The sequence below is a fragment of the Euprymna scolopes genome, chromosome 13 (genome assembly GCF_053919585.1).
Source record: "Euprymna scolopes isolate OS-2025 chromosome 13, ASM5391958v1, whole genome shotgun sequence".
In the NCBI taxonomy this organism is placed as follows: domain Eukaryota; kingdom Metazoa; phylum Mollusca; class Cephalopoda; order Sepiida; family Sepiolidae; genus Euprymna; species Euprymna scolopes.
The window spans coordinates 114,720,771-114,744,697 of NC_136494.1; the positions used below are offsets into that span (position 1 = coordinate 114,720,771).

The 23,927-nt window shown below is 31.9% G+C and overlaps 1 protein-coding gene across 6 annotated transcripts in view; it reads left to right on the top strand.

Annotated features, from left to right (window-relative positions):
• Window positions 1-18,362, top strand: part of LOC145292368 (uncharacterized) — a 42,155-nt gene extending 23,793 nt beyond the window's left edge. For 2 of the 6 annotated variants that reach the window (XM_080138694.1, XM_080138698.1), the window contains 11 exons: window positions 2,078-2,101; window positions 3,148-3,169; window positions 5,305-5,330; window positions 7,421-7,444; window positions 9,367-9,390; window positions 10,121-10,144; window positions 11,430-11,453; window positions 13,475-13,498; window positions 15,796-15,816; window positions 16,827-16,850; window positions 18,253-18,362. In XM_080138694.1, coding sequence (XP_079994820.1) covers window positions 2,078-2,101; window positions 3,148-3,169; window positions 5,305-5,330; window positions 7,421-7,444; window positions 9,367-9,390; window positions 10,121-10,144; window positions 11,430-11,453; window positions 13,475-13,498; window positions 15,796-15,816; window positions 16,827-16,850; window positions 18,253-18,273 — 258 coding nt within the window. In that variant the 3' untranslated portion in view covers window positions 18,274-18,362. The remainder of the gene's footprint in view (window positions 1-2,077; window positions 2,102-3,147; window positions 3,170-5,304; window positions 5,331-7,420; window positions 7,445-9,366; window positions 9,391-10,120; window positions 10,145-11,429; window positions 11,454-13,474; window positions 13,499-15,795; window positions 15,817-16,826; window positions 16,851-18,252) is intronic. The other 4 variants (XM_080138696.1, XM_080138697.1, XM_080138695.1 and 1 more) reach the window with 2 other exon arrangements.
• The last annotated feature ends 5,565 nt before the right edge of the window (window positions 18,363-23,927 follow it).

Here is a 23,927-nt window from a genome sequence, read left to right on the forward strand (position 1 = left end):
GCCAATCTTTCATGATAAACACCCGTCTAGCTGAAATCACTGACAATAATTTTCCCCACTCTTTATCTGTGCCTAAATCAAAACGTAGATTCCATGAATAAAGCTTCTTTCTTAGAAGTGCACGCCTGTGGAACTCTCTTCCTTTAGCCTGTTTCCCACCTGATTACAACTTGGATGTCTTCAAGTCCAACATAAACAAATTCCTTATGAACTGCTTCCTTAAGTAAGACACTTTAGCAAATCTCCAATATTAACGATTACTACAATACTATCCCATTGATTACTGTACACGCAATAACCCTTACCCCCGAGTGGCTTCCGGGCCTTGATAAGTGGTGACCTCCATGTAAAAAAAAATACAAATTTAAGTAGGCTAACTATTGCCAAGTAATGACTTCAATCAATTTTGACCACGTTTTAAACCTTACACAACTGTTTTAACCCGCAAAAGGCCCATAGAAAGTGGACCACAAAAATCTCAATCATTTGAGCCGCCGAGTGCCGGTCTGTGAGCTTTCGTCTCGGAGAAGATACAGTTTCAAAAATGGTGATAGACAGACAAACATAGTGAGTTTTATAAATGAGATTACTAAATTATAGCCATTTAATAAATCACAGACAATTAATGGATTATAGACAATTAATTACAGACAATAAATGAAAAGAATTTTATATAACTTTTGTACGAGGGGCGTGCAATAAGTAATGCCCCGAAGCCACTTCCCATAGCAGTAGAGCAATGAAACTTGGCACAGTTATTAGTCTTTCTCTACATAGGAACCACCCAGAGTTGTGCATTTCTCCCATCGTTTGATGCAGCTCTGGAGACCGTTTTTGTAGAACACCCCAGGTTGGTCCTCTAACCACGACGTGACTTCAGAAATCAAGGCTGCATCATCTGAGAAACGCTTTTCTTTCAAAAACAACATGGCTAGGAAGAGGTGAAAGTCAGAGGGTGCAAGGTCAGGAGAGTAGGGAGGATAGGGAAGGCTTTCATAACCACACGTCCGTGCTTCTGATCTGGCGACATGCGAGTTGTGGACCGGAGCGTTGTCCTGCAGGAGGAGGGTACCTTTGCTGATCTTGCTCCGCCTCTTGATTTTGATAGCTTCCCTTAATTTCCTCAAAAGTGAAGCATAATAGGCTCCTGTAATTGTGATATCCTTTGCCAGGAAATCTGTCATCACTACTCCGTCCTGGTCCCAGAAGACTGTGAGCATGACCTTGCCAGTGGAGGGCTGCATTCTTGCCTTCTTTGGAGGTGGTGAGTCCAATTGCTTCCACTGCATTGACTGGGCTTTGGTCTCTGGATCATAGTGATGGACCCAGGTTTCATCCTATGTAATCAGTCTTTTGAAAACTGTTGACTCATCTCCTTGGCACATCTCCAAATTCATCCTCGAGCACTCGATGTGTTCTCGCTTCTGGAATGGTGTGAGCAACCAGGAATCCATCTGGCAGACACCTTATGCATATGCAAATGGTCATGAATGATAGTTTCCACAGACCCTCTACTAATCTTGAAATCTTGGGCTATTTGACGTATAGTAATGCGCCGATCTTCCAAAATGGCAGCCTCAACTTGACGGACAGATGCCTCATCAATGGCAGAAGAGGGGCGACCAGGTCTGGGAGCTGTTTCCACAGACTTCCGGCCATGTTTGAATTCACGATGCCAGCGTTTTACAAGGTTATATGATGGGGCATTATCACCATCAGTTTCTTTCATTTCATCAAAAGTCTCCTGTGATGTGCGTCCTTTCAAGTACAAAAACCGGATCACTGCTTGACATTCAACAGGCTCCATTTCACACCTGACTCAGTTTAAACAGCTGTAAAACAGAAACCACAATTAGTTCAGAGCTGTAATTTGCCACATAACATAAAATTGCCACATAAATCATTAGACATGCAAAATTTTAGCTAGACCAGACAACTCGTATATAACTAGATTGGACAGATATTTAATGTTCATTAAATTATAATGGTTATTTAATTGAATTAATGTTGTTTTTGAAAATCTAATCTGATAGTTTATTTAACACATTTTAATACAATCAATGTTTTTATATTTCAGAACAGACCAAAAGGACTAATAAAGGTTTGTTTATGTAATTTTAATAAATTATGATTTCGGTAACAAAGCGGCGCCATTATACTATGACGTATTGATGTGTAAATGTCATGGTATCAATAGCATGAGAAAATAAATGACCATATTTTTGAAATGCAAAGTGATTCTGTGTAGTCATATATGAAATAAAAGATCACTGTTTATACTGATTAATTTAATGGCGTCAAAATGACAAATACGCATTGCAATATGAGTCAGGGGGAGATAATACTAGTTGAATTTGTCTCACAAATAAATGGAATGGACACGACGAAAACGAGTGAAGAAGTTTCTCTTAAAAATACAGAAAACGTTTACAGAAAATCGCAAATGAAAGAGTATCAATGCGTACATTATGTTACAGTTATATCAAGGTTTTAATATTTATTTCATGCAATATATTATCCGAGAGACCTTTAATATAATTTCTGAGAGCCCGTTACTTTTCCGGGTCAAGGGTATGCTACATTATTTCATGCAGTGTGTTTTATGAAATAATAGCATGGCGTTGCAAATCACTCTCCAGCTTTCAGAGTGCATTTTAGTACTAGTCAGGCGTAACGTTGCTAACCTCGATGATCCTAGAGAAACTGATGTTGCAACGTGATTATGCCGTAATATACAATGTATAATTTCAAAGATATTAATTGATTCTATAAAACTTTACAAAACGAAATTTAAAACCTTAAGAGTAAATGTTACGAAATACAAATACTTTAATAAATGGAATAAAACACTTTTACTTTAATTCATTAATCTGTTTGTGAAAAACTTTAAAACTATTTCTTTATATAATATTTTTTTTACTTGATCCATTTGAGATGAGTAATTTGTATATTTATTTTATTCATTGGCAGAGTGTTATCCCCATCTTCATAATTGTTATTGTTTCACATGAAGAAGGCCAGAGGATGAGTTGGCTGAAACGCGGCGAAACAATAAAAACCATGAAGATGAAGATAATAGTCTGCAAACAAATAAAATAGATCTATTTCTTTAATTTGTTAAAACAAGAATTTTCTTTGATATTTTAGAGGAGCGTACAGGCGCGGGAAAAGCTGCGTATCTTTCATTACTTTATTTATATATTTGTAATCTAATTATATTAACTAACATTTGTTAGTCATGCAACTCCATAAGAATTGAACCATGAAGCTACTAAACATGTACATGATGTTAATGCCAAGTAGAAATTTTTAAGATCCTCCCCTTAATTCTATGAATATTGCGATCTCAACTTCGACGCAGAAAAATGTCTCACATGATATTGATACTAATTAGAAATGCTTTTAAATCCTCCCCTTAATTATATGAATATAAAGATCTAAGTTCCACGCAGAAAAATGTCTTACGTGTCGTCAATCATTGCGGGAATTATTTTAATAAAGAGCGTGAGGCCCGGCCTTCTGAATCGTAAAATACGCTTAAATATACTTTAATTAAAGCAGATTTCATATTATCTATTGAATAGTACACATATAGTACTTATTTCAAATGTGTACAAAATGACTTGGGTACCATCAGCTAGAATCGAAACCAATAAATTGAACGCTCCAGCCGCGTTTACTACTGTTTAAGCTAACCTGACAGCTACATAAGAGAGATTGAAAATTAAACGAATTCTATTGTTAAATTTGCGCATACGCAAAAGTAATAGAAGTAAGTCAGTAAATTCAGATGAACATTTTGCATTTAACTTGCCAATATATTTCCATGCGTATTATTCATCCAACCATCCAAAGATTTCAGTGTTATGTGACGAGTAGTTTAATATTTACACTCTCTCACACACACACACACACACACACATCATGTATACATTTACTTTTTTACACAGATTTGTTGGATGCTATCATTAATTTCTAATGATTTTTTTTTAATGGAAAAAGAAGAATTAAAGTATATCTTCATTGAAATAGAAAACATTGATTTCATTATTTGCAATATCTTTAAACATTGTTGAAATGGTTAAAATAAAATAAATGTTTATTTGCATTCCCTATGAATCTGAATAAAAATCAAAGAAGGAAGGCGACATCACCCCCTTCATAAATATTTTTACATTATTACGTTAGAATAGCAACCAACTGAGGAGTAATGCTAATTAAATTCTAAAAATCAATACCAGTAAATAAAATTGTATCCGATTTTAACTTAGTGAATTTTTCTTTTGATTAGTCAGCTATGAGATTAGCAAAAAATGTGGGATAGGCGTCGTATTAACATAGATTATGTTGGGGAAAAAGACAATTTCAATATTATTTTTTCTTTTTTGACACTTGTCTTTCAAATGTTCAGCATTTTTTAGACATCATTTCGCTTTTATACTCTGTGATTTTTATGTTTATATCATGTATTAAAGTTCGATATTTGTGTTATAATTATGTCTACAAAAGAATTGCTCTCTAATATTCACGTTTCTGGTAATGATGATCATTGGTGCATGTTGAAATGATTAAAGTACAATAAATGTTTATTTGCATTCCCTTTGAAACTGAATAAAAATCAAAATGAGAATACAAAATCACTCCCTTCACATTTTTTTACATTATTACGTTGAATATCAACCCAGTTGATGTAGTGCTAATTACATTTTAAAATTCCGTACAAGTAAATAAAATTATATCTTCTTTTTACATCCTGAATTTTACTTTTGATTTATCAGCTCTGGGATCAGTTACAAATGTTGGATGGATGTCGTATTTAAAAAGATTTTGTATTGTGTTGGGGAAAAAAAGTGACAATTCTAATATTTACTACTTTTTTAACATATGTCCTTCAAATTTTTAGTGTGAGATTTTTGTAGACATTCATCATTTCTCTTGTATACTCTGTGACTTGTATGTTCATATCATGAATTAAAGTTCGATATCTGTGTTTTATTTTTGCTTACAAATGCATTGTTCTCTAATATTCACGTTTCTGATAATGACGATCATTGGAGCATGATATTTTATTGTTATGTTTTAATAATTATTTTAATTTTAATGATTTAAATTGATTAATTCAAATTCTACAAATTAAAAGTTAACACTTCTATATTAAATCACCCGAAAAGAATGTTCTCGTCAGAGAAAATTCTAAAACGTTCATCAACAAAAAATTGATAATTTGAATATTCAATCATTTGATCACCGCAGACTTAAAATGTACTTTAATAATATGTTGATAAAAATATATTTCCATGTTTCAGTACAATGCAGAAATGCTCAGAAAGGTATGTATTAATTAAAGTCATATTAATTGTACTTAAAATTTAGTTTAACTTAAACATTAATTCCACTTAACAGTAAAACGAGAAAAAAAACTGCTGATTCGTAATTCAGTAAGAAAATCCTCCGCTAATTATATGAAGAATATAATCTTAATCCTATGTGTCGTCTTTTGCTTCTTGAAGTTATTTTAATTCTCTATTATTTGTTCGAGACAATTTTAAAAGCTTGTATAAAGTTGAAATATTGAAAACGTTTTGAAATCGAATTGGATATTTGCAACAGATTATTAAAAAAATTATTACTTGGCGAAAACAAAAGTGCTCGACCGAACTTCAATCCATCGCTCTCTTGCAAAACATTCAGAACAGTACACGTCTAGCTTCACCCACGGTCAACAACTTGACTTACCCTCCATCTGTGCCTAAAATAATATGTATATATGAATATATGTACGTATTATCGTCATCACACTAACCCTATTCGAATTTTTACAAAACTGCTTAAACTACCAAACTCATCATTTTCTTATTTTTCTCACTGACAATAATTTGCGGAATTAAATTAGGATTCAAACTAAAGTTGTATTGAAAATAGGCAAGTACTTTTTTTGTAAAGATTTTCGAATTCGAATAGACCTCTCGAATCGAGTTATCTCCTAATACTTTTCTGAAGCAATGATGAAAATATCAATGTTGCATATTGAATTGGGCAATGCCAAAATTATTGCTGGTTGTACACACGCGCAGTGGGTTCTTGACAAAAATTCAAAAACAAGGAGGCATTCCAAACGGAGTTAAATTGCAGAAAGAATGTGCAAGCATTGTGAAATCAACATTCTTGACATTGACCAAGATTCGGAACAATCGGCGATGTGAATGTGCGCCTTGAGTGGGAATGCCAAACGAATTCCTGGTCGGAGTATTGGCAATAAAAACAAATGCAAAACCAAGACAAAAACAGAAGAGAGAACGAAGAGGTGCTGATTGATTTGTCATTTTGTCGTCACCAAGACACTTCCACTATTCCATAAGTTGAATATTTACACCCACAGAGGCACACATCATGTATGCATTTACTTTTCTTCATTTATATAGATGCATTGGATAGTTCCTAATGAAATTTAAAAAGAAAAAGGAAAAAGAATTAAAGTATCTCATCATTTAAATATAGGACAGTCATTTAATTATTTGCAACATTTTTAAACATTGTTGAAATGATTAAAATACAATAAATGTTTATTTGCATTCCCTATGAAACTAAATAAAAATCAAAATGAGAATACAAAATCACCCCCTTCACATTTCTTTTTACATTATTACGTTGAATATCAACCCAGTTGATGTAGTGCTAATTACATTTTAAAATTCCGTACAAGTAAATAAAATTATATCTTATTTTTACATCCTGAATTTTATTTTTGATTAGTCGGCTCTGGGATCAGTTACAAATGTTGGATGGATGTCGTATTTAAAAAGATTTTGTATTGTGTTGGGAAAAAAAGTGACAATTCTAATATTTACTACGTTTTTAACATATGTCCTTCAAAATTTTAGTGTAAGACTTTTGTAGACATTCATCATTTCGCTTGTATACTCTGTGACTTGTATGTTCATATCATGAATTAAAGTTCGATATTTGTGTTATATTTTTGCTTACAAATGCATTGTTCTCTAATATTCACTTAATGACGCTCATTGGTTCATGAATTCGATAACATTTTATTATTATTATTATTATTATTATTATTATTATTATTATTATTATTATTATTATTATTATTATTAATAATAATAATAATTTTTTTCATTTCAATTATTTAAATTCTACAAATGTAAAGTAAAACCGTATACATTAGATCACCCGAGAGGACTATTATTCTAACATAAACGTAAAAATATTTGCACATATGTAGAAGATCAATTTAAGTCGGCTTACGATTGACAAGTTGTGACTTCCTTCACTTTTGACTCCTTTTTAAACCTTTCACAACAGTTTTAAATGGCTAATGACCCATAAAAAACGTAATGCAAAACTATTTAAGCCGCCTAGTTTATTCCAAATATTTTAATACAATAATATTTTTATATTTCAGTACGGAGCAGAAGGACTAAAGAAGGTATGTATATGTCATTTTAATAAATCATGGTTTCTATAACAAAACAGCGCCATTATACTACGATCTACTGTATGTAAATGTCATGGTATCAATATTGGTTGCTTATAGTATGAGAAAATAGATAACCATATTTTTGAAGTGCAAAATGATTCTGTGCAGTCATATATGAAATAAAAGAAGATCATTGTTTATATTGATGATTCTAATGGTGTCAAAATGACAAATACACATTGTAATATGAGTCAAGGAGAGACAACGCTTGTTCATTTTGTCTGACAAGTAAACGAAATGGACGCGAGGAAGCGAGTTAAGCAGTTTCTCTTTGAAATACACAGTCTGAAAAGTAGTTCAGAAAACTTTTCAGAAAATCACAGAAGAAGTATCAATGCGTACATTACATAACAGTTATATCAATGTTTTAATATTTATTTTATGCAATATAATACCCTAGAGCTCGTTGTAATGTGTTTTCTGAAATAATAGCATGGCGTTGCCCTTTCCTCTTCAAGTTTCAGAGTACATCTTTGTACTAGTCAGGCGTAACGTTGCTTACCTCGGTTATCTTAAGGAAACTAGTTATTATGCCGGAACATTTCAAAAATATTAATTGATTCTATAAAACTATACAAAACGAAAGGTGGCGCCTTAAGAGTAAATGTTACGAAATAGAAATACGTTCGTAACTGCAATAAAAGAACTGTTGACTTCATTAATCTGTTTGTAAAAGACTTTAAAATGATATTTCTATAATATGTTAATAGAAGTATTTTCTTTGATATTTTAGAGGAGCGAAAAGGTGCTTTCAAAGATACGCATCTTTCGTTACTTAATTTTTATATTTGAAATTTGCATTTGTATTTGCAATTATTTGAATTGCATTTGTCACTCATGCAACTTTATAAGAATTGAACGCTAAGGTTATTAAACATTGCATGATGTTAATGCCAAGTAGAAATTTTATTTAAAAATCCTCCTTTAATCGTATGAATATAAAGATCACAACTCCGGCACAGAAAAATGTATTAGATGAAATATAATTGAATAAGCATATTTTCTCATATACATACATATATATATATATATATATATATATATATATATATATATATATATATAAACAATAAGAATGGAAAATGAAGTCACAAAAGCTATATATTGCTGAATATCGAATGGTTCGTTTATTTAATAAGGGTATACAAACATTTAGTTGGCGGTTAGAGGGTAAAAAGAGTCCCCTTTTTATATAAATGAACGATTCTATATTCACCAATGTAGGGAATTATTTTAATAACGAGCGGGGTTGCCCGACTTTGCCGGATCGTACTGATTTCAAAACAATAAAAACTGATTCGGGTACGATAAGTTTGAATTGAAAACAATATATTTAATTTGAAATATAGGACAGTCATTTAATTATTTGCAACATGTTTTAAACATTTTACTTGTCTTGGGAAAAACTGACAAATCTAATGTTTGGTTCATTTTAAACACATTCTCTTCACATGTTTAGTGTGAGAGTTTTGTAGACATTTATCATTTCGCTTGTATACTCTGTGACTTGTATGTTCATATCATGTATTAAAGTTCGATATCTGCTTTATCTGCTTTCAAATGCATTGCTTTCTAATATTCACGTTTCTTGTAATGACAATTATTTGTGCATGAGTTCGATGATATTGTATTATTATTATTATTATTATTATTATTATTATTTATTTTAATTTTAATAATTTAAATTGATTCATTAAAATTCTACAAATGTAAAGTAACCCCTTCTATTCTACATGAAATCACAGGGAATGTCTCTTATTCTTCTTGTCAGGGAAAATCTTAAAACGTTCATCAAAAAAAGGGATAATTTGAATATTCAATCATTTGCTGAAGACGTAAAATATTAATAAAAATATGTTTCCATGTTTCAGTACAATGCAGCAATACTCAAAAAGGTATGTATTAATTAAGGTTATATTAAATGTACTTACAATCATTTTAACTTAATTATTAATTCCACTTAACAGTAAAATGAAAGAAAAACTGTTTACTTAGTTAACAATAAAAAAAGAAAAACAACATGGCTAAATCGTAATTCAGTAATAAAATCCACTGCTAATTATATGAAGCATGTAATCTAAATCCTATCTGTCGTTTTCTGCTTCTTGAAGTTATTTTAATTCTCAATTATTTGTCGGAAATAATTTTATATTTTAATCCATGCAATTTTTATATTTATTATTACAGAACCACGTTAAAAATGACTTTGTTACAATCAGAAGCAAAACCAAAATATTTATCGCTCCAGTTGCTTTTTGTAACTTGTATGTTCATATCCTGTATTAAAGTTCGATGTATGTGTTTTATTTGTGCTTAAAAATTGATTGTTTTCTAATATTCACGTTTCTTGTAATGACGCTCATTGGTCCATCAATTCGATGTTATAATCATATTTTCTAATAATCATAATTCTGGGACTTTAAATCGATTAATGCAAATAATCAAAATGTAAATTACCATTTACACAGTAAATCACCTCAAAAGACAATTATTCTTCTCGCCAGAGAAAATTCTAAAACGTTCATCAATAAAAACGGATAATTTAAATATACAAACAATTGCTTTCCGAGGCCTTAAAATGTACTTTCATAAAATTTTAATACAAATTTTTTTTCCATGTTTCAGGTCAAAGCAGCATTGCTCGAAAAGGTATGTATTAATTAAAGTTATATTAAATATACTTAAACTCAATTTAAAGTATGTATTAATTAAAGTTATATTAAATATACTTAAACTCAATTTAACTTGAACATTACTTCTAGCTCACAGTAAAGGCAGAAAAAAATTGCTGAATCGTAATTCAATAATAAATTTCTCCATTAATTATATGAAGCATGTAATCTAACTCCTATCTGTCGTCTTCTGCTTCTTGCAACTTATTTTAATTCTCAATTATTTGTTCGAGACAATTTTTAAAAAATTGTGTAATGTTTGAATATTGTAATTGTTTTAAAATCGAATTCGATATTGTCAAGAGATTATTTTTAAAAGTTCACTTGAACAAACAGGGGTGCTCAACTGAACAGCAATCTATCGCTCCCTTGCAAAACATTCATAACAATACTCGCCTAGCTACACCTTAACAACTTATCTTACTCTCCATTTGTGCCTAAAATAATATGTATATATGAATATATGTGTGTCTTATCGTTATCACACTAATCTTATTCGAATTTTTAAGAAACTGTTTAAACCATCGAACTCATCGTTTTCTTATTTTTCTCACTGACAATAATTTACTTTTTCTAAAAACATTATAAAAATATCAGTAATTGTCAACTATCGGCTTGATTACTACTTTAGTCTCTACAAACTAATTATTACTTACACTATGCTTTAGCTAAACAAAAATTTGTTTCTACAGCGTGTTATTATACATGTAAAACGCCGAGTAAAAGAAATTGATTTAAAAAAAGAACATGGTTTAGATGCTACTAGCTAGACGAAGACGTTACTTTGTGTGACACTGTAAGTTAAGTAATGCTAAATATAAACTAACATTAATGTAGAAATGTTTGCGCATGCATAGTAGACCAATTTAAGTCGGCTTACAATTTACAAATAATGATTTCTTTCAATTTTTACCTCCATTTATCCCATTCAAAATTATTTTAACCGGTTTAAAGATCCATACCATATAAAACTCCCAACCCTAACCCATAAAATGAGACCACAATAAAACGCAATCATTTGCGCCGCTCTGGCTTTTCGTTTCGGAGATACAGTTTGAAAAATGGAGACAGGCATGACAGACAGACATAGTCAGTTTTATAAATGTGATTCCTGAATCATAGGCAATTAATGAATGAAAGAAATTTGCATAAATAGAATAGACAGATATTTAATGTCCATTAATATATAATGGTTATGTTCTTAAAACCTAGTAGTTTATTTAATATATTATATTAATGAAATCATTTTTTTTATATTTCAGTACGGACCAGTAAAATTACGACGGGTTTGTATATGTAATTTTTAATAAACTATGTTTTCTATAATAAAATAGCTCAATACTACGATCTACTGATATTTAAATGTCATGATGTCAATATTGATTGAATGTAGTATAAGAAAATAGATGACCATATTCTTACTTAAATACATTACATAGCATATTTAATACATTGCGTAATAGATATATCAATGTTTTAATATTAATTTTATGCAATATAATATCCGTAAGACCCTTAGCTTTCCAGGTCGTTAAACTGCTACATTATTTCATGCGGCATCAACTCATATACGAGGTGCTTTCAATAACTTTTCAAGCTTTTTTCGTATAGGGCACTTTTTTAATGTACACACATGAAACACTTGCCCTCTTTGAAATAATCTCCTCAAAAAACTTTTGTACCGTTCCAACAACTTCTGGAGTGCTTCAGAGAAGTCTTCTCATGTGAGCGTGTCAATAATCCACGTCACAGCGTCTTTCATCTCCTCAATTTTCTCATGGCGACTGTCTGTAATGTTTTTCTTCAGTTTAGCGAATAAGCAAAAGTCATAGGAGCAATGTTTGGACTACACGGAGGGTGAGCATCTTGGCCAAATAGTTTGTGGCAAGGATGTTGTTGTAGACTAGTGTATTGTCTTGTTAGAAAATCCCACTGACTCGATTTGAACTCCCTTAAAACTTCAACATAGTATTTCTTGTTGACTGTTTGTCCAATGGACACCCAGAGCATGTAGATCATGCTCATGCTGACAAAAAATGGATTATCATAAGTGTCTGGGTTGATTAGTTCTGTCTCACATTCTTAGATCTGGGAGAGCTAGTATGCTTCCACTTGGAACTCTGTCTCTTGGTCTCTGGGTATTAGAAGTAGATTCAACTTTCATCCCGGGTTACCAAAGCATCAAGTACTGCGGGATCTGAATCGATCAGCTTGAACCCCCCCCCCCCCGCCTCCTGCTGTCACGACAACGTCTTTCTTTCTGATCTTCTCTGAACACCTTTGGGGCAAACTTCCCACAAATCTTCCGCAGCCTCAGTTTCTCTCAAATAATTGTATATACACTTCTCACACTGACCTCAAACGGTGCACTTATTGTCTCTATAGACACACGACGGACCTTAGCCATGAATTTTATATTTTGCCAATCAGTTCTGGTGTTCTCAACTTACTTCGCTCACACTTCTCATCATGCCTCACAGACTCTCCGCTTTCCCTTAATCTCTTATGCCACTCAAAGAAATGATGCTCGATTCATGCAATATAGTCCCAAAGCAGTCTGAAGCATTACATACATTTCTGTAACATTTTTTTCAAGTTTAAAACATAATTTTATTGCATATTGTTTTTCTAACGTGTCCTCGTGTTCAAATTACATTTTTGAAATATACCATCTATGACAATCATGCTTTATTATAGTGTATCTCAATTCCTGCTATACTTGTTCATTTGAACCTGAAATCATAAAAATTAGTCTGTCTTCTCATAAGATGTATAGTAATAACATACTCATATTTCAAAAACCTACGACAATTCAAAATGCCTGTACAAAAATGACTTGAAACTTATTGAAGGCATCTCGTATTACGTAACATTATATCAATGTTTTAATATTTATTTTATGCAATATATTATCCGAGAGTCCCTTAACTTTCCGGGTCGTGGGGTTCCTACATTATTTCATGCAGCGTGTCTTATGAAATAATAGCATTACGTTTCCGACCACTCTCCAGGTTTCAGATTACATTTTAGTACTAGTCAGACGTAACGTCGCTTAACTTCGATGATTTTGAGGAAACTAGTGATGCAACATGATTATGCTGTAATATATTATATATAATTTCAAAGATTTTAATTGATTCTATAAAACTATACAAAACAAAACGAAAGCCTTAAGAGTATACATTATGAAATTCAAATACTTTTGCTGCAATAATAGAACAACTGACTTCATTAATTTGTTTATAGAAAGACTTTAAAACTATATTTCTTTAATATGTTAAAACACGTATTTTCTTTGATATTTTAGATGGGAGTAATGATTCGAGCAAAGGTGTGTATTTTTCATTACTTAATCTTTATATTTGTATTTCTAATTATATAAATTGCATTTTGTAACTCATGCAACTTTATAAGAATAGAATCCTAAAGCTATTTAACATCTACATGATGCTAATGCCAAATGGAAATGTTATAAAAATCCTCCCCTTAAGCGTACGAATATAAAGATGTCAATTTTAGCACAGAAAAAAATGTCTAAGCTATCTTCAATTGATTCGGGAATTATTTTAATAACAAGCGGTGTGCCCAGCAAAGGTAGATCGTAAAATACGCTTAAATGTGTTTTAATTCATGAAGATTTCATCTATTATTACAGAGCCAATTCTCTATTAATGGTAAACATATAGTATTGATTACAAATTCAGATTTCATATTTATTATTACAAACCCAATTGTCTCTTGAATATTATACATATATATATTGAATATTATGCATATATGTAATATTGATTTTAAAAAAATTTTTTAAATGACTTGGTTTCCATCAGTTAGAAATAAAACCAACATATTTAGTGCTCTAGCCGCTCTCTATGACTTGTATATTCATATTCTGTTTTAAAGTTCGACATATGTATTATATTGTTGCTTACAAATGCATTGTTCTCTAATAATCACGTTTCTTGTTTTTCATAATAGCGTTCATGGGTGCATGAATTCGATGACATACTATTATCATTAGTAGTAGGATATCCTGTGTGCTATTTATTGTGTGTGTCAAGCTTACATCTTTTTTCTTCCGGGTGAATGTCGTTTAGCTACAATGACCTTCAATTTCTTGTAATAAATAATTTTACCAAGAATTCTTTATAAGTATTGGTTTCGGTTTGGATTATAACAAAGCTTCTATCTTTACATCACCAACGCTCTGATCCCCGTCTGGCATCAATGGAAATGGATGGCTCTCGTCTTGTGAAGGCTCCATGTTTTGACAAGCTTCTGGGTTTGGCCTTTACTCCTGATCTGAAATGGAACATGGTGGGATTCTTCTACTGCTTCAGAAGATATCTCACTACTGATGCAATTCTCTATCTATGAAAAGCCAAGTACGCCCAAGGATTGAGTACTGCTGCTACATCTGGGCAGGAGCTGCTAAAAACAGCCTATCCTGCCTTGACAGAATACAAAATAGACTTAGTGGGGGTGCCCTTTTCTCTTCCCTGCAGCCTCTCTCCCACGGAAGAGATGTTGCGGGCCTGTCTTTATTTTATCGTTATTTCCATGGCAAGTGCTTGTCTGAGCTCCAATCTCTTGCCCCCCCCCCCTCGCTAATATTTCACGAGAAACACCCGTCTGGCTGAAACTACTGTCAATAATTTTCCCCACTCTTTATCTGTGCCTAAATCCAAACGTAGATTCCATGAGCAGAGCTTCTTTCTCAGAAGTGTACGACTGTGGAACTCTTTTCCGTTTGGCTGTTTCCCACCTGATTACAACTTGGATGTCTTCAAGTACAACATAAACAAATTCCTGACAAAACGCCCCCCTTAAGTAAGACACTCTATCAAATCTCCAATACTAATGATTACTACAATACTATCTCATTGATTACTGTACACGCAATAACCCTTATCCCTGAGTGACCTCCATGTAAAAAAAAAGATAATAAACATATATATATATATATATATATATATATATATATATATATATATATGTATATATATATATATATATATATATATATATATATATATATATATATCTTTTTCTTAGTTTTGGTTTTGGTTTCGATTAAAGCTGATGCACCCAAGTCATATGGATATTTTTTTTTAAATCACAACTTTATAATATATAAGAACCGATAGAAAATTGACTTTTAATTATATATATATAATCTGCATGAATTAAAATATCATATTTAAGCTACTTTACGACCGAAATACGCAGTGCTTTTCTGCTTGCTTAGATAAATACTTTTGCACTTTTAACAAAATAGCTGCAATAATATCAAGGCGTCTTCATTTACTCTGAACATGCATAGAATGCAACATGAATATATTACATATGAAATAGTTTGCTGTGGAATTTCCACAGGTTCTTCTAGTTATTATTATGTTTTAATAATTATTTTAATTTTAAAGCTTTAAATAGATTCATTCAAATTCTTCAAATGTAAATTAATCTTTTCATAGTAAATCATCCCCATAAGACAATTATTCTTCTCATCATAGAAAATTTTAAAACCTTCATCAATAAAATCGGATTTTTTACATATATAATCAATTATTTACCGAAGACTTAATATTTACTTTCATTATATGTTAATACAAACATTTCTCCATGTTTCAGATCAACGCTTTGTTTAGAAAGGTATGTATTAATGAAAGTTATATTAAATGTACGTACATATCGTTTAGCTTAAACATTAATTCCACTCAAAAGTAAAGTGAGAGAAAAGCTGCTGAATCGTAATTCAATAAAATAATTCTCCGCTAATCTTAATCCTATCTGTTGTCTTTTACTTCTTGAAGTTAATTTTTATTCTCAATTATTTGTTCGAAATAATTTAAAGAAATTGTGTAAAGTTTAAATATTGAAACTGTTTTAAAATCGAATTTGATATTTTCAAGAGATTATTAAAAACCAAAATTCACTAAAGCAAAACAGAGGTGCTCAACTGCTCTTCAATCTATCGCTCCTTGCAAATATTCATAACAATACTATCATAACAATGTCTATCTACACCCATTGTCAACAATTTACCTACACTCTGCAATAATAACACTGAACTTAAATCTTTTCAACAAAGTAATTTTCATAGAACTATCTCTCTGAAGAAAACAATACCAAGGGTCTGTTTTCTCGTAGACAATGAAATAGTCGTCTTCAAGTTCAATGCATACAAATTTTTAGTTTTCCTGAAATAATAAACTTTTGCTCAATTTACACCAATAATAATCAGCACGGTGCTTTCACTCATTAGCCATTATCCTCGGGTGGCCTTATCGTCTGGATAAGCGATGATCATTAGTAAACAAAAACAAAGTAAATATTAATTGATTATAAGCCGTGATCTCTAGAATTTTAGTATTGTGTTACTATGAATGCACAACTTGCATTTACATTTAAAAATTGAAAACAAATAATTCTAATATTTCTAAGTCTTGAAATTTTTTAATGGAAGAAACACAGTTGTTATGCTCACAGATAAATAATTATTTCTTAGAACACAGTTCCAATGTTTACCAATAAATAATGTTTCTTTGAAACACAATTCCTATGCTGACCAATAAATAATGATTATTTAACCGAATATTTAATCCTTAGAGATTTTCATGTTTTATAAAAACTTATTTTAATGCAAACATTTTATTTTTCAGTATGGACCAAAAAAAATGAAAAAGGTATGTTTTTTATTGTTTTTTTTTTTTTTTTTACATTGGCATCACCACTTATCAAGGCCAAAAGGCCACTCGATGATAAGGGTTAATGAGTGTAGAGTAGTAATTGGACAATATAGTAATCGTTAGTAAATGGAAATTCGGTAAATTTGTTAACAAGTGGAACGGCTAATCATGAACTTGTTTACGTTAGACTTGAAGATAACCATATTGTAGTCGGCTGGAAAGCAGGTAAACTGAAGACAATTCCACAGGCGTGCAGTTCTAAGAAAGAAGCTTTGTTCATGGAACTTATGTTTAGGTTTAAGCACAGATAAAGAGGTGGGGGAATTGTTAATAGTGTTTTCAGCTAAACGAGTGTTTCTTGTGAAAGTTTGGCGAGGGGGGCATAGATTGAAGCTCAGTCGAACACTTTCCATGAAAATAACGATACATCAGAGACAAACTCGCAACATCTCTTCTGTTAGATAGAGGTTGCAGGGAAGAGAAAAAGGACATCTCCTACGAGGCTACGAAGTCTATTTTGAACTCTACCAAGGCAGGATAAGTCCTTTCTAGCAGCTCCTGCCCAGATGTGGCAACAGTATTCTATCCTTGGACGTACCTGTCTTTTATATAGATAGAGAATTGCATCAGCAGTGAGATATCTACTGGATCGATAGAAGGATCCCACCATTTTTCCATCGGTCCTGTCAATAGATTTGATGTACGAGTTCCATTTAAGATCAGGAGTAAAGGTCAAGCCCAGAAGTTTGTCAAAACTTGAGGCCTCCTCAAAACGCGAGGCATTCATTTCAATTGATGCCAGATGTGGATCAGAACGTTGATGATGTAAAGATAGAAGCTTGGTTTTAGATGCATTAAAAGTAATCAGACACTCCTTTCCCCATTGTAATATGTGCTCAAGATCAGAGGAGAGAGAATCGGAGAGAACTTGGTCGTTTACTGTCTTAGATGTGCTACCATAAATTGTAGTGTCATCAGCAAAAATCTCTACAAATGATGTAAGGATGTGATTTGGAAGATCATTAATGTAGATCAGGAAAAGAGGATGGGCCCCTGAGGGACTCCAGCATTAATACTGTGAGCGTCTGATTTTGCCTATCAACTACTACTCTTATGAACCTATCAGAAAGAAATGATTTAATAATTGAGAAGACATTTCCAGCTATACCGTAGCCAGAGATCTTGTGAAATAAACCTTTATGTCATACCCGATCAAAGTCCTTAGATATGTCAAGAGCAATTGCCCTTGAAAGTTTGCCTCCATTGAGAGATTCGCTAATCCTATGAGATATAACTGTAAGCACATCTGCTGTAGAACTAGCAGAACGGAAACCATATTGTGTGTCACTAAGAAGGTTATTTTTGCTGAGATGGTTGATTACTTCTGTATTTAACACAGATTCCAGCAACTTACTCATGACGCACAGGAGACGTATTGGCCTGTACTGAGAGGGGGATGAGCGATCACCTGAATTCTTAAATACAGGGCATACTGATGAGATTTTCCAGGTATGTATATACATAATTTGAATGATATCAAATGCATTTGACAGAAATGTAAATACTAATTCTTTCCAGGCGTGATGGTTTGTCAACAGAATACGTTATAATGATAAATAACACAAAGTCAAATTTTCAATGCCATTCTTTTAATCATTTGAATCTATAGTATCAGAAAAAAGTGCCAATGAATTTGCCTTCATATGTAATAATAAATTGAGGAATTCATTGTTTGTAGAAATAGTAAGTTATGTAAGTATATTTTCAATTCCCATCAGCGAGTTTAGTGGGGTCACAAAAGGTTGAGTTTGACAGGCGTCAAACTCAGTCACCTTTAATGACCTAGGTTATATGCACCGTAGGCTTCTGGTTGACGGACACACGTGAGAGTTGGTTTTTGGTTGCAAAGAATGCAGACGAGGAGATTAGGGTCCCTCCGCGACAACCAGGTTTTGACATGATAGGCTTGCCTATTGAAGCTTCAAATCCATCTTGTGTTATCGATGCATCTGCAGCAGTAAGTACCACTCCCCATGAGATGGGGACCAGCGTCCAAGAAGATATCCGCTGGACAAGGCAAGCAGGTGTGTACGATTATGTATTTGCACGTACACGTCGAGACCTTTCAAGGCAAGAAATAAGAGCACACACACACACGCACACACACACACACACACACAAGTAAGAACATGTATGTAAGAACACACACAGACTTTAAAAGTACCCTTAAAAGTAATAGAGAATAGTAACAGAAACGTTTAATAATAATAAATAAATAAACAGGACGCAAAACCATTTCCGAATATTTGTAGCGATGATTTTAATGACTCAAGAAATGTGATCATCTAGTTTCTTGAATGTGGGTATTACGTTTATCGATCATTTCTAATGTTCATGTGTGTGTATAACAACTATGTACAGTGACAATTTACAAAGACGGTCTTTACCAAAAGGACAGATAACAACCTCGGTGGGGACACCAGCAAAAGACACATACCTTTCCAAAGTTTTCGTCGTGCTTCCTGCCATTAATGACTTGAATTATATTTGAATATAAACATTTATTTCCATATTGGATTCTTTTTATAGTTGTGCACACTTCGGACAAATCTACATTTTGTTATTTCGTCCCTTGACATTCACAGTTGTTCAAACTCTGGAGCGCCCCCCGTCTGTTTGCTAACGCGTTAAATACCGAAACTAATCTTTCCTCACTCCCCACGTGTATAGCTATAAAATTCTTTCTTTCTTTGGTTCTTTGAGGTCACCAATAAATAATCTCTATTGTTCATCTAAGTTCCTCTTTACGTTAGTTATGAAAATCAACATTCTTTTATACAAAGTTAACATTCCTGGTACATATTTTGACATAAATATGTTATCTTTAAAAACCTAATCCGTTTCGATAACATTCTTTCTGTCATTAAAATATTACTTCTTGTTATCGAAATATTTCTTAATAATTAAACACTGGTCAGGCTACCCGCCATTTTCCATAATAACTTAACAGAAATCCATTTGTTATTTCGTTCATACACTATGTATTTTATATATTCTCATCCCGTTTTAAAGATCGATTTCATATTCTTCTATATTATTCGTGTACAGAGTTGCTGATTCTAAGTGCATTTATCAGTGCACGTAAGCAATACACTGTTGTGTTAATATTTTAATATTTATTATGGTTTTAATGTTTAAGATAATTTTTTCTAATGTTCATCATTGACCAAGAAAAATTGTTGACAAAACTAATCGCCATGAAAAGTTATTTTTTTTTATAATACATGCATCTTTTTTTAGTACGTTTTTTTATTTTATTCAAACTCAATCAACGCTTCTCTCAGGTAGCACACAACTCTAACGTGAATACCGCTAGACCAACGCAATGTTCTGACTCTTGAAAATACAACAGTGAAAAAAACAAACGAATTTCTACTTACTGATTCTCTGCTCCAACAAAAACATGGTAAAAAAATAAATAAATACTGAGGATGAAGTGTAACTTCGAAATATATTTATAAATTTACAAAAAAAAATAAATATCTATTTATTTTCTAATAATGCGTTGTTTTGGCTTCAAACGTATCTAATGCGTATTTTATTTTATTCAACCTGTCTTGGTTCTTTCGAAAGATTTGTTTTTCGTCAGAGTTGTGCTTGGTTTGTGTTTTAGAAAATTTTCATTCAAGGTATTACCTCCTTCTTAGAGGCTGTTATTGCCGATATTGCTGGTAAAATAATGTATCATTAGAAACTATTTTAAAATGAGAGTATTACTTGCAAGATTTTATTAAAACCGTTATGAAATAAAGTAAAAGAAAGAAATATTTCTGGATTATAATTTCACGCGTTTATGATTTGTAAATAATTATTCTAAAAAAGAACCTACGAGTTTCGTTCGGAATATTTAAAAAATTTTATACCTGCCATCTTTTTAGAAAAAAAAAATACGAAAACTTTATATTAAAAAGATAAATCGATGATCTACTAAATTTGATTTGATGTTAAAGTTTATTTTCGTTTATTAGAGTGTGAGGTAAGGCGGAATTGGGATTTACATATCAAAGTTGTCCAGCGTCGGAGTGAAACAGGAACACATGATATTTTTGTATCTCCCGTTTGTTTACTAATGTCAGTAGTATGTGACCACTTGACGTTTGTTAAATTTTATATATACATTTTTGCTTCTTTAAAGGATACATATTCATATTGTAAGAATATTTAAATACAAATAGTTGTCTTTTTTGCAAGAGAAACTTAAAGTTCATCAGTAATGGTGGCTATTTGACGAAACGAAGTGTTTATTAAACATCGAAATTGATATCTTAAAAATATTTTAACAATACATCGGTAAACACTGTATGGTTTTCGAGCTGAATAAACATGTTACATTGAATAAAAATACGAAAAATATATCCAGTTTGGTAGAAAAGTAACTTATCTTGAGGCCAAAAAAATAAATTTTCAGGGGTCATAATAGGGGTCAAAGTTTAAAAAATTACCCCTTTTTTTTGCTCAGCATACACCTCCAAACACCCGGGCAACGCCGGGCACCCATGCTAGTATATATATATATATAGAGAGAGAGAGAGAGAGAGAGAGAGACTTGATATGTAGTTTGCTTGAAGCATTGTGTGGGATTGGTATGTAGTAGAGATTTAGAAGGCTATCACAGTGCGACGAATGAGATATAGTCGGCGTTGTTGAGAGAAGACGAAAACAAGTGGCGATTTACAAATCAATAAATATATACATATATATATATATATATATATATATATATATATATATATATATATATATATATATATTTATTCAGTTGTATATAATACAAACATCTTACTTGTTATGTCTGTAACAATATCCATAATATATTTCGGGGAAAAATTCCTCTTTTTAAATGGTTGACGTGGCAGATCGATTCAAAACATGCTAGATGATGAAGCGGAAAATGACTTGAATGGATGCGTGGAGCTACACAGCAAATGTAAGGAGGGGATTTATATGTATGGCGTGTTTTAGGTAATTAACATATTTTTTGTTCCTTTTTTTTACATTTTTTTTGTATATATATATATATATATATATATACTAGAAAGCTGATTGGCTAACTAAAATCTCAATAGAAAGTGCGTATATAAAAACGACAGGCAACCACAAAATTCGCGCATAAGCCTGAAGAGTACTAGAGTGGATGAAACGCGGAATACTCAGTGTAGCTTAATCGCCATATATATTTTATAACTTACTATATATATATATATATATATATATATATATATATATATATAGTTTATAACTTGTTGCTTTTGCCTAAGCTTTATTTTAATTTGTATATTCTATGTTTATTTCGTTGTCTTTATTTTTCTGCTGCTATGTATTATTCATGGTTTGCACGGGTACACTTTTTTCAACTTTTGAAGGAGAAAAGTAGAAGGGGGATGGGAAAGAGGAGGAAGGGGAGGGTGTGTGCGGGATGGGGTGCTCTTACCTGACTGATGGGATGTTTAGGGGGTGTGGTTGTCAGGAGTAGGAAGATATGTGGGAAGGGGGACTGGATTGACTTTCCTTTGGAAATTTGTGATTTTATTTATTTTATTAAAACTTTAAGTGGTTATAGATGGATTTTTTTCTATTTAAATCTTTATTATTATTTATTTATTTATTGTTTATATTTAACGGTTAGGACTAGTAAATTAACGATATTTGTATATATGGAGTATTCCAAGTTAAAGAGCTATCGTAATTTAATTCATTTGTTTACTTAATTTAAGTAAGTTTACTTATCCTTCTGCCACGAGTCGCCCTTTGGTGTGTTTGATCAGTGATCTTAGGTTTGTCTACTGATTGGTTTTCGTTTTTTTTTTTTGCTCTTGTTATATATATATATATATATATATATATATATATATATATATATATATATATATATATATATATATATATATATATGGGGGTATGCCGCTAACGGAAGTATCTCCATAGTTTGTTTGTTGGTAGCCGCAGTTATGATATTTAGTGTTTTGTTTTAGTTAATTTATTTAATTATATTTTCATATATATATATATATATATATATGCACATACATACATATACATGCACTTATACATGTACATATATACACATACACACACACATATATATACATATACATACACACGCGCACCCATACATACACGTGTACACGAATATGCACTCACATGCACGCTCATGTGCATACATACACCTACGCACTTACATATATATGTGCACACGCACTTATATACACGCATACTTACACACAAGCAAATACATATACATACATAGACATTCGTATACACATGCACATATGCGCATACACATATACGCATTTACACTTACACACATGCATGCCCATCCATGTGTGCACTTGTGCATACACACGCTCACGCATACGTTCACATAAAATATACATACATGTACGCTTGCACACACTTATGATGAGTATCGTTGTTACTTTTTGATTAAATGTTATTTGAGCTCTTTATAGTGGGGTCATATTTATGTATGCTTAATTGTGTTTGTTAGTGTTTATTTGGGGTTGAATATGTGGGTTAGCTTAAATCAAAGACATTTTTTTCTTTATATTGGTTTATGCTACTTCAGTTAACTATTTTTTATTATTTTTTTATATACATTGCTGTTTTTTACTTATTTATTTAATTTCATTTTTTTATAATTTATATGGGAGGGGTCTTGTAGTAAGGCCCTGTCTGAACTGTGAGTTGGTGTATGAGTGGTGTGCAGTGGTATACCTGTCCTAATGGGTTAGGGTTGTACGGTGTACTGGTAAGTCTTTGGTGGAAGCCGTATGTAAAGTTATATAATGAATGATGATCCAAGTTCCAGTCTGTTGTTGAGTTCCGACCGTAATTTGGATATTAGTAATGATTCTTTTATGCGAAAATTCCCAATATTGCGTTCTGTGGTTAAAATATCGACTTTGATAGATATATTAGTGTTTCTGCAGGTGTTGAAGTGTTTGTGGAATGAAGATGCTTGTGTTTGTATGTGTTCCTTTATTCTTATGTGTAGCAGTCTCGTGGTGATACCCA